Below are 12,155 nucleotides of genomic sequence, written 5' to 3'. Positions count from 1 at the left end.
GAAGCTGAGTTGAAATTCGATTGATCTTTCTACCTAGCGGATCGTTTTGACAAGGGTTATTTTTATTCGTCAGAACTTTTGCTCAGAAAAAAATATTTGCATGCGCAAACAACGCCTAACTCGTGATGAGTACACACCGAACAGATTCAGGATTTCGGTTCAAAAGCTCAGATATGGTAATAAAGCAGAGCCCGCAGAGCTTAAGCTCACTGTCATGGGTAATGGGTTCCAAGGACCTTGGGCCGGAGAAAATCCGACTTACCTGTGCAGTTTGAGAGCTCCACCCGGAAATCACCACCTTGTTTACAGTCAGTGCAGGGTCTACACCAACAGGTCAAGTTTTGTTCATTTCCATTACCAGCAACTAATTGGACATGTGGGCAGGGCAATAGAGCTGATTTTTCGGACCTTAAATCAGCTGTACTCCATTTGATATCCGTAAGTTGAGCAACACTATCCCACCAAAAGCTAGACGTTGCCCAACCGGAGTCATCTGGCGGGTTTTTCTCACAACTTTCATAAAGCTCCTCAATTTCCCGATCTTCAGTAGCTGTTCCAGACGTCGGGGTGAGTTGAACAAGTTTTATTGCCTCACAGGTTCCCGTAGTTTGTTCCCATTTGCAGTATGGATTCTTTGCGAGAGAACATGTTGTTGGGGACCGCTGAGTGTGACATCCATAGGCGTTCACGGGCACACGTAATACGTGTTTGTTCGTTAGAAGGTAGAGTTGGCCATCCTAAATTAGAATATACTTGGAATCAGCTGTTGCGGACACAGTTAAAAAAGTCTTTCATCGTACTTCACAAAAGAACCCATAACCAGGATGCTTGAATTTTGCGGTATTGAGATCAGTTCTAAGTGTAGTTTAAAACCAACATGCAATATGTTTGATCCATACTCTTTAAAGCAACCAGCCCTTGTTGTGTGAACAATTTATTATACATTGAGAAACGTTTTCCTTCTGTGGTGTGAAGGGAAAAACACCAAAACTGAACTAATGAGTTTTGGAAAAACCTAATGTCCTCAAACACTGAGAGTAATGGACGCTGTCGGCAAACGGTTAGGATAAAAACTAAGTATGTTTCCAATAGCAATGAAGGTCAATGTATTATACTTGGCTGTACTGCTCAGATAAATAATCTCCGGCTTGGAAGTTACCCCGGCCATCTAATCTTGATGGACAAATCAGAGGGTGTCCAAATATGACCATCCGTATGCCAGGGTCACAAGCCGAGGAAGAACTGTACTTGAGGAGACGTCCATTATTAAAGTAAGTAATGTTGTTGCATATGGCTTTTTCGTGCACGCTTTGGAGCCTAGCTCATCGAATGATCGTGGACTGTGTGATCAGGTCCACCGACTACGCTCTGACGACAAGATTTCTCGAGCGAGACTGTTACTCGGGATAGTCAATCACACTTGAAATCCAGAATTTTCAAGTAAAGATGCTCACATTTGTCAGGTGATAATAAAACGGGCGAGTGAGTTCACAGATCAAACGTCAAAATTACTGAACTACCGCTGGTTCGACGGATTATCTGAAGGGATATTAGAAGGTAACTGGTGACAGATTATGTACGCGAAATTACAAATCAGGGTAGATTGGTGTTCCATAGTTTAGATTGCAATATTGTCCTCTTTTTCGCATATCTTTCGAGCGAGGGAAACTGTCATATCCAAAACCAGTTTTATTTCAAATCCTATCATGATTTGTTACCATTACTCACTTGTAACCACTGTTATTGAAGGGACTAATTCTACTTTGGCACGCCAAACTACTAAGAACAAAATACGATGTTTAGATTGGAGGAGTGGATTCAAACCTGGGTACATTACACCAGAATTTTCCATTTCCGTGGAACTAACCAACCTATGATAATTCTGAAGTGACTTTTTAATGAAAACATGTTTTTAGAGAACTGATTTGTTAACAACATCAATTTTATATTTGTTGCATAAATTACTCCTTGATAGGCTGACTGTGCAATCGTTTAGAAGTTAAGCTACTCTGACATTTGGAGTACAGTCTAAATGCTGTATAGCCATAGAAGCAGCAAAATGCTTAATGAACACAAAAGGGCAAATCATTAGTCCAGTTAGGTTTCAGATTTTGTTCCGTCCAGACCACACCTAGGTAGTCGAAATTCAGACCTTCTTTTGTCTTTGGTACCACCAGGGTGAGTTTCTATAATCCTTCCAAGGTAACAAAAATGAACCCTAGAAATCGTAACACGAGACTTGAGGAGGATTTCACCACTGAGATATCGGTATGTGTCTATTATTTGAGTTCATCAGAAGTGGTAATCCATTTGAGATTTGGTGGAGTTTCAAACAAATGGCTCAGTTCATCAAAGAAATTTTTATATCGCAAGTCGCCACATTTACTGGATCAAAACGTGGCGGTAGTTTTATTAACTTTATACTCAGAAAGACAAAGATTTCTCTCATCCAGGTAGTTTCAACGTCTGAAAACGGCCTCCTCTTCTGACGAGATGGTTCGTGAAATACAGGGTGTCTGTTAAATGTAGGAGGTTGGACAGATGGTCTATGGTTTAAAGGAGGACTAAAGGCGTCACTATTCTAATAAGTTATGCACAATATATTAAATTGCACAATACCTTTTGGGTCTGTGTAGGTTTTACAAAACGGAGCAATCTAGTCCAAGCAGCTAAGCACGGAGGAATAGTACCTTCTCCAACTCTAGGTTGTTCCATCTCTATTGTACTCCAGTACTCCTGAGATGCACTTCTACAGAGGAAGGTTTCCTCGCTTGGAGGGCTAAAAAAATCCGTGTGTTCATCATAACTCTGCGTGCTCTCCTTGAAAGAGAGCTAACTTCCATACAAGGGGTAAACTATCCTATTTGTTTACGTCATTCTCTCTTTTGTGTGAGTTTGTCATAGTTGATGTATTTACAACCAACCAATAAATCTATTCGTTTCCGCATAGACGTCTCTCTTCCCCCTGCAATTACCAGCCATCACAATGAAGTTTCTACTTTTGGGGTTGACTATGCTGTTGAAAGTTTCGTTTATGATAAAGTCTACTGTCTGATTCACGTAGATAATAAACATAAGTGCACTTCGAAAGTGCACATTAGTGTACTTATATTGTGATAAGCATCAAAACATGACTACCAAACCGATGATTTATAAAAGCTTTTTTGTCTTGGCAAAAACCCTCATACATTGACAGTTATGAAGCCAAATTCTCACCGTAATTTGCTGACCCACAGCAGTTATCACTTCAGCCGTTTTATCAGCGTCAAGTAGAAACTTGTCAACATAGCACGCTCTTAGCACAGGCTTTGTTTTGAAACCAACGAGCAAATAACGTTCGAGAGATCGGAGTTTGGCCAAATACAAAACGACTATTGTTCCACCTCTGTCGATAGCAATATGGTTCCAGGTGACATCTGTGGGATACACAGAGTCAGTTGGTTCACCCGGGTTAGGGTGCATCAGCACAGGACGGTTGTTAATCGGACGAATAGGATCTTTGCGTAGGACGTGATTACGAGATAGGCTCCTGCTTTGTTCTAACTCGCGATCAGTTAGACTTTTGGAGCTGAATCTTGAACACTGAAAGAAATAAGACGCTTTGCTTAACAGACCAGCTACAAATTGGAAAAAAACAGAAAGCTATGAATTGTGTGGTTTAACATGCGCTATTCAGCAACCGAATGCTGAAAACATTTTTCTATAATTCACATAACCAAACGTTCTGTTCAAATCAGTTTGCTGCACTTAAGTATATAGTCCAGGTTAGCTAATCAGACTACGCTAGAATTAAACTGTGTTTAGAATATGAAAAGACGAAAGGTGAACCAACGTAAGAACTGCATATAAAGAACCTCGAACTTTTGAACAGTCCATCTGCTACGGCAAGTACCTCCCGTTATAGCAGATTCTTATGTCATTCATGAGGCAGTCATAATTCTATGTATGAACTGACCATACCTTTTAGTCAAACTATCCTTACGTTGCCTTCCCGAAGGTTAGAGTACCGGACGTTCAGCTAAATAGTATTTCTATTTTCAAATGGTTTAGTCCCTGACTGTCACTGTAAGATTGCTCCGAGGAGCAACCGACTAAAAATTATCAATTGCTAGGACATGAAGTTAGTCAAATATTTCCCACAATAATCAAGATTCAGATACACACAAAAAAGTATTCTCATTTTGTGCAGTCCGCAAGGTGTTTGACAGTTCGGTGTCATTTTAGATGTCATCTTCAACTACTGTGTGACCATGGTCCTTGGCTTTGAGACCATTCATTCCCAGGCTGCTTCCTAATATAGACCTATCAAGATCATGTTAGTAGCCGAAATGGGCCACTAGGGCGCGGCTACAGAAAAACCGTGAGCCGTAAGAATAGCGGTTAAAGGTTTGCGCCTAAGTAGACTGGTGTTAGTCAGTAGTAGCTGTTCTGGTCTGGCTACATTAGTTTCCACCGTGTGAGCCCCATCATCAACCATGAAACGGTCACAATTTTAAATTGGTTTGGATTGTATCAGGTGGCATGCTTCACGTATCCAGTTATTCGACGTGCGGATTTCCAAAGCTGGAAACTCACACTCCTATCCAGGTGACAGTAAGCAGGCTGTAGATCATGTGGCTGTGGGTTGTTTTCACAGGACTTGCAGACTTGTTTCCAAGCCGACGGTTCCAGCTCGGCGATCCATACCACCTGATCCATAAACATTTGACGCACCCAAGGTACCAGTATTGCGAAATGTTGCAGAAAGAGTAAAATGATAAGCTGAATGTGCAACAGTCTTTTGAATGACTTATTTATCTTACACAATTCTAAGAGAACAGGTGCTAGTTTGGTCCAAACTTAACGTTCTAGGGAACAACGACTAGAACATGTACCTAGAGCTCATGAACGTGAAGTGGCCACGGAAATCTTAGGAAATCCTCTGTCCACTTGGAATGGTCGTTCCTCATTCCAGTAATATTACTCTAGGACACGGGTATTCTCTGAATTTCTTAAGACTATATGTTGATTTGCTAATCGATTGGAGAAGCACGATGCTCCCCGGCTAATGATAAGAAACATAGTATGAACGATGGAATTTTGTCCATGTCTAACCGTTTACACTGCGGTTAGCTTTTGTCCTCAAAATCTCTATAATTCATCCTAGTTTTCCCGAATAATTCGTGTTCTTTCTCAACAGAGATACTTGAAGCTGAGCGAAAAACTTTTATATTCCCCGAGAATATGGTAGTGTACATTTTGTTCGATCGATAACCAAGGAACTCCACACTCGGCAGACGTCAGTTCCGATGTCGTAAACTGATCGCAAATTCGACCAGATTTTCATCACAAGCAAACGAACTTCTCAAAGTGAAGTTTATCTTTCATAGCCAAAACTTTTATCTGCCTACCAATTTCCCCTTGTTTTCGAGGGAATGGAATCTAGTGTACCATATTTATGGCAACCTGTTCACTTGGATCGTACCAGCAGCAAAAGAAGATCCAGAATTATTTGTTCGTCCTTCCTTGGTTCCTGGATTTGCATAACCTTTTCTGGAATTTTATGAAAGTAGCAGCTAGATGGATATCTATGTTAACTTTCTGCACCATCGTGAAACTGGTGATAATTGTATTTTTACTAGCTCACCATTCTGTCACAGATAGTTCCTACAGCTAACATTATTCTATCTTTCCCTCACACCCTTCTTCCATGGCGTATGTCTAGAGTTCAGACTCCGGTGCGGCCAAATATATGCACTACTGCTGAGCTCGAATAAGAGCGTAATTCGTGTACGTTGATTCCCACCCGTAGGGACTCATCAGGAACATAGTACTGCGATGGGAGGAGAACTGTTACAACCAGAGTTATGAATGTGAATTCTATGAATTCCACGTCCACCTGCAACTAGCGGTATACAACTCCTCGATATAGGTCTGCTTGAGCAATGGTTACTTCTTCATCTGAATGTTTTAAAGAAATGAATATCATTATAATTTTCATCCAGGTTAAAAATCCGTAACCGATAGCTTTCTAAATCAAGATACTTCTTACTTGATTCCATGTTGACGAACCATTGTAATTTGGGCTTTCTTGTAAGTTTATTGTGCACATCACACCCAAATTACAGACAGCCTCTGAACTCTTTCAGACAAGCACTAAGGTTCATTAGTAAGTTCAAAAAATATTCTTCTTCTTCAAAGTTTAATCTGGACAGAGAAAACCAAAGGTCCCTCCAAGCAGACTTTATAAGATACTACCTTAATAGGCCATCACCACTCAATCTCATAGCTTTGGCGGTTGTATTTTGTCTTTGAACAGCTAGTTAAACCACGTAGTGTCTGAAGTCGCATAGGTGTGAATGTTTTGTCCAAACGTCGAGGTCACTCAGCTTTAATATAGGAGGGCCAATCACGGTGTGTTGATGTGGGATGGTTTACCTGGACCAATTTGGGCCAACTTATTAGGAATCTGCTGCTTAGGTATCAGTCGGCTTATCCCAATTCCGTTGTAGAATGTCCTGGATAAAGTACTAGCCGAAAAAGCCTGGGTTCTCGAATGGACAAAAAACGTATCATTTATTATCTACTTATGAACAAAACGCATGGGAGTATATTCTGGCTCTCCTGAGTAGTGTATCCAGTTTGTAAAAAATGTTTGTGTGCCCAATTTTGAAGTATTGTTTTTCAACGTATTCTGTTCTAGCAAAAGAATCGTTTGAATTTCCGTCATCCCAAAAACCTGAACAAAATGGTAATCTTCCTTGTAACAACAATAAAACGAGCAGAGAAATTGAACTCAGTCATTCAAATTCAACTCGAAAAAAGTAACAACACTCAACTCTACTTTATATAGGTGTGATGATGGTGTGCTATTTGTTTACAGCACCAAAAACGTCTGCGTTTTCGGTGTGCACACGCACGGAGTAACTCACAATATTTGGAAAGGTATTGGCAATTGCTTCTGGTTTTCCAGTCTCAGAATGCAATGAATACAGTTCACTCCGAAATGCTTTCTCGATCGCTTCTTTAGAGTAGATACATATCGCGGCAGATTTTGGATATCCGCTGAAAGAAAAATAGCTTAATTAGGATAGTTTTACAGTAGGATACAACATATTCAGGAAATAATCCAACCGGTTATTTAACAATATTTAGTTTAACGGTAACAAATTGCTCGCGGAAAAAGGTACTTAGTTCCAAATACGACATGCAATTTTGTCATCTAAAATAGGGATTAGGTTACGTTAACAACGAGTTTTTGAATTTTCCGTTTTATAGAAGAACTGAGATCTTTGAATGTTTTGGTGGGTCACTTTTGGTATTTGTTGCTTAATTCTAGCTACCGAATGGAAGAAAATACGGTCTACAATGAACTATCTACAAATGAAGAAAGCATACCTAAAGTAGGCTAGAGAAAAAAGGCTATTAACTAATACTTACCCTGTATCGGCATGGTATTACATTAAGATATGTCCTCTAAGGCCTGACTAAATTCGAGTGTTTTATCTAGACTTTCATGAACATTCACATACGTTGATTTTACTGCTTCTATGAAGAATGACCCATACGCATGCCAGACACAGAAAAACAGGTTTCAGCAGATGTACTTTCACGCAATTGAGTCTGTAAGGAGGAGTCTCATGTTATCATTATGATTACCGGTAACAGACAGCTCTCATGTAGGTAGATGCGTTTCTTAGTGAAGCTTAGTCGGCGAAAAAGATCGAAGTATCCTCTGTAAGGAAGCAGTCTTCCCTAGGCAACACTTGAGCTGCTCTTACAAGTCGATGTCTCATCTTCAGCTTTGTCTTCATCCCAAACTACAATAAACCGAAAATCTGATCCACTAAGGACGACGGTTAAACAACAGTCTTATCCGTCTGCCCAAAGTGGTTCTTATTTAGCTAACACTGATTCGTGTAAGACCTCCGCCAAACTAGGAGACGACAATGTCCTGCTACTGTCATAACACTCCCTCGATTAAAACATATATCAGAAAAACGGTGATATTCTTACCTGGGTGTTGAGAAACTAACATAAAGGTGTTCACCGATCGAATCCCAGTTAGCAGCAAGCCCGTGGGTGAATAAAAGTTCTGCTCCTGTCCGTGAGTTACTGTTCTCGTCCCCGTAATAAGTGCATTGTAGGGTGGCTTTGGCAAATGTGGCGAATTCTCCCTCATTCACATACGGGTATCCTCCGCGGTCACCCTTACATATCCTTATCAGCCGAGTGACGATACTCAGATTACTCTCAACTTTTGATTCTGGCTTTTCTGACAGACTTGGTGACTGCCGACCTAGCACACGAGAAACGCATGTCAACGAATCCATCTCTCGAATGACGAAATAAACCTCTTCTTTGGTTTCAAAGGCTGCAATAAAGCTTGCCGGTTCTGTGGGAGAAAATTTTTGGGAGCATCAGAGTGCAGGCGCAATGGCTGCACAAACGGACGACATAGACTACTGGAAATTGTTGAGTAACCAATTGAGCATGCTTGAGTAATTAGGTAACTAGGCAGTTAAGTATATAAGCACTTAATTAATTAGGTAAATATGTGGGCAAATAGGTGAGTGCTAAGCGAATAATTAGATGATCAATGAGAAGTGTACCATAAATGGTGACCCGTCTTTGTAAAGCATCAACCAACCGTTCAACTATTGCTTAACCTAAAGTGAGATGAGAACTAGTACTGATATTATTCTCCACATTGTAACCCAAAAATCCAGCCAAATATTTAGGCCTACTTCCAAATTTTTCAATCATTTAGTATAAACTATACAAAAAAACCCTGAAGATTACGACGTCATACTCCGAAATTTATCCGGATAGCATTAAATTGCACACCTTATCCAACGAAATTTCGGGTTCTTCGGATCATCTGATTTGCCGGAAAAAAATGATTGGAAGTAAACGGTGTTCTGCTTCGCGATCAAACACTATGTCGCTAATGATTTGGGCATGTAAGCGAGTGAGATTGGTTGTACCAGTTTTGTCAACAGACCCATCCAACTTTAGGGGAATCATTTCACTGGACATATTAAGATAACATGTGTGGTCAATAGGTATGACGAGAAACCAAAACCTACATTAGAAGTTGTTTTGTTTCGTAACTTCACTGCTCTTTTTATAATTTCCAAGAGGACAAAAATCCCGTAGCTATGTATCCTGATTGTTTTGTTTTGGCCTAATGGCAGAACAGCTTAGGTGAACTCAGCTCTGCCATTTTCGATGGAACAGTAATACTCAGTGGATGTCGTGGACCGTATGTGACAACACACCGATCAAACTCAATTCATTGCAACTACTTAGTGTGGGATATAGGCAAAGGTTAGAGAGATAGACACGCTTCCAACAGGACAGTGAATGTGTCTAATATTAGCGGGAAAAACTAGTTCCGGTAGTTGCTAATTAGAGTAGTATGAAAGTTATTGCGTTTCTCTGATCGTATTCAACGAGCGTCTGAGGGCAACTGTGCTATAGTATTTTACACCTTGTGCCTAAACTACTTTACTATTGTAAGGTGCCTTTAGTGGGGGGTATCATGCACAGGTATCCTTAATTTTAATTACACAATTATGTTTTCTTCTCTGGTTTCACGAGGGACTCACTTGGAACTATGCTGGATTTCTTGTTTATGATGTTTGCACAATTCAGTCTCAAGTAGAACATAAGGTTGACTAAAACTCGAGGACTGCGCCTACCTAAGAAGGGTGAAACCGGTCGTGAGCTGTCGAGGAATTTTCAGCGACCTTGTGAGTAGTTTCCTGTAAGTTTTTTTTCCTGTTTTTTGTTGCATTAGAGTTTCATTGGTTTCCTATCGAGTTCTTCTACCAGCTCTCAACAGAGAACACATTTGACAATTCCTTGGATTGGTATTCACGGGAAAAAAACATCCATATGCGTTTCATTCTCTGCACATGCATGGAACTTTTATGCACACAGGAACTGTCATACGGTTACTCTAAAACAATAGACCTATGGCGTGTAACTTATATAGGTCCCCATTTGAACGAGATGGAACTTAGGATTGGTTTAAGAATTGCCGCGGGAACGTCACTATCTATCCAAAGTGCAAGACCAGGGATGTTTCCGATATCCACCCCAACAGTACAAAGATGTCTCTGCCAGATCACCAAAAATGATAGTCAGTTTAGAAAACCGCGTTTACACACCAGGATAGTAGTGAAAATATACAGTGAACTCACCTCGTATATAATCTTCGCGAACTGGAGTCACAAGGAAATGATCCCAATTAGGAAGGCCGTTGAAATTAGGCAACAACACCCGGTGAATATGGAGGGCTCCGTGGAACCAACCAGCAGTGTAGAGGAACCCGTCACTGGCCATCAGATGCACACCAGATTTGCTAAGATCAAGCGACGAATAAACGGAATTTTCCCACTGAACCAAGCGTGAGTCTGGTTCTAGTGTGCGAGGCTAAGAAGAGAGCATTAGTTGGAGTTGAAACATGGTCCTGTGTTTTAGAGTTTGATAAACGCTACGGTGCAATACGAGTTAAACGAGCGGTGAAAATCAGTAAGTCGTCGTGCAAGTGTTTTATTATATCGCGAAACATAAGAAGTGCACGTTTTTTGCGCTCAGTATACACGGTTGAATGACTTGCTCTACAGTGTAATGTGTTTATCGCCTCTGGAAGCAGTGGTATCAGATTTCATGGCTCATTCCTGAAATCGCATTTGCATTGGCCGTATAGGAAAATTTTGGTCCAACCCTTAACTTTTCGGAGGTCAGAACAGTAGTTTTGTTGAGTGCAGCATTTAAATTAGTTAAAATAAATTTTGGCGTCATTTCAGTGTCTCGACGCAAGAAAACGACCTACGAAAGGCCAAATTTTTTGAATGAAATCTAACTAGCATATGAATTCTATGTAACTATGCAATTCCTGAACAAACCAGTCCGAATTGTCCCTCAGCTTACTGAAGTACTTTTTCGTTTCTCTCTCGTCATTTAACATTTTCACGCTGTTGATTGGCAGACCATTCCATGCGGCTGAACGTTTTCAGTCAAGACATTTCGAGTTCAAGGAACCTTATTTATATTTTCAGGACATAGTTGCTACTGATGATCCTGCCACGACACAAACAAACTGCCTTCACGCTGGCACATCTGAAATCAAACGGGTTGTTCTGTCGCTCGCACCTGCTAATTGTTGCCTGATCTTATTGAACTGAAGTAGAAAGGATGATCGGTTTACGGTGAAAAGGTCTAAGTTCTAGAGATGATCCATTGTTTTGACAAAAATTTGGTAATCCCAGTTTTTAATCAGGATTTAATCTCGAAAGAACGAGATGTACGGAGCCAAACTATTTCCGCTCCTATGTATCTCATCGGATACATGAATGCCGTGGATTCAGGGTACTTTTTAAAACGGTGATCTCAAGTTCTGCAGACTAACCCTCAAGGATGCGTCACCAGTTGAATTAGAGGCCAACGAGGAATGGAACGGTCATTGGGCAATTTTTGACACTCTCAACTGACAGGTTGATTGGGTATGTCTAATAAATGAAAATCTCGGGACCTATCTAAAGCTCTTCCTCGAAAAGTAAAAATAAAAACAACCATCAATGTAGTTTAGCCAGAGCTTGTTAGCAGGCAAAATCTTGCAAAAATTGTGACTCAAAGCTGGTCACAAGGCCCACCGATTTAGCGTTGGAAACTTGTCGCCAGGGAACCCTGAAAACTCTCCATATTTAAGGGAAATGAATCGCCTTTCCTAAAAAGGGTTCCCCTTGTTTGATTAGACCTGAAAATGCAAGATTTAGTCCTGTAAATGTGTGACGTTCACTACAAGAACTTTTAACTACGGAGGGATCATAAACCATGGCCGTGCCAGGGTTCGAGCTCCACACATCTGATATGCGAGGCGAGCGTATTACCACTACTTCAGCAGCGCACACTTGACCCATCCGAAATCTTGACTGGCGGGCCAGTCGATCGCCACAGCCAAGACATGTTACTAGGGCGTCGTTCGAGTCGTTAGGCTTTCCGCTCACATCATTGAAGCGCAAAAATATTCGCCTGTTCAGGCGTAAAAATTCGCATGAGTCGAGCTTGCGCCAGTGGAGTATTGGTAACGCGCTTGCTTCGGATGTCAAACCCTGGCATAGCCATTGAATTCGCACTGCTGATGAGTTCTAATAAGAGCGAAACTC

At 40.9% G+C, this 12,155-nt stretch overlaps 1 protein-coding gene across 1 annotated transcript in view; it reads right to left on the bottom strand.

The window, feature by feature from the left end:
* The window catches only part of T265_03559 (hypothetical protein), a gene marked incomplete at both ends in the record, with an annotated part of 61,686 nt that overhangs the window by 17,812 nt on the left and 31,719 nt on the right, over positions 1-12,155 (bottom strand). The window contains 5 exons of the mRNA XM_009168078.1: positions 263-737; positions 3,217-3,582; positions 6,912-7,044; positions 7,996-8,374; positions 10,188-10,419. Of these exons, the coding sequence (XP_009166342.1) occupies positions 263-737; positions 3,217-3,582; positions 6,912-7,044; positions 7,996-8,374; positions 10,188-10,419 (1,585 nt within the window). The remainder of the gene's footprint in view (positions 1-262; positions 738-3,216; positions 3,583-6,911; positions 7,045-7,995; positions 8,375-10,187; positions 10,420-12,155) is intronic.

The sequence above is a fragment of the Opisthorchis viverrini genome, assembly GCF_000715545.1.
Source record: "Opisthorchis viverrini unplaced genomic scaffold opera_v5_52, whole genome shotgun sequence".
Lineage (NCBI taxonomy): Eukaryota > Metazoa > Platyhelminthes > Trematoda > Opisthorchiida > Opisthorchiidae > Opisthorchis > Opisthorchis viverrini.
This window is presented reverse-complemented; position numbering and strand designations above follow the sequence as displayed.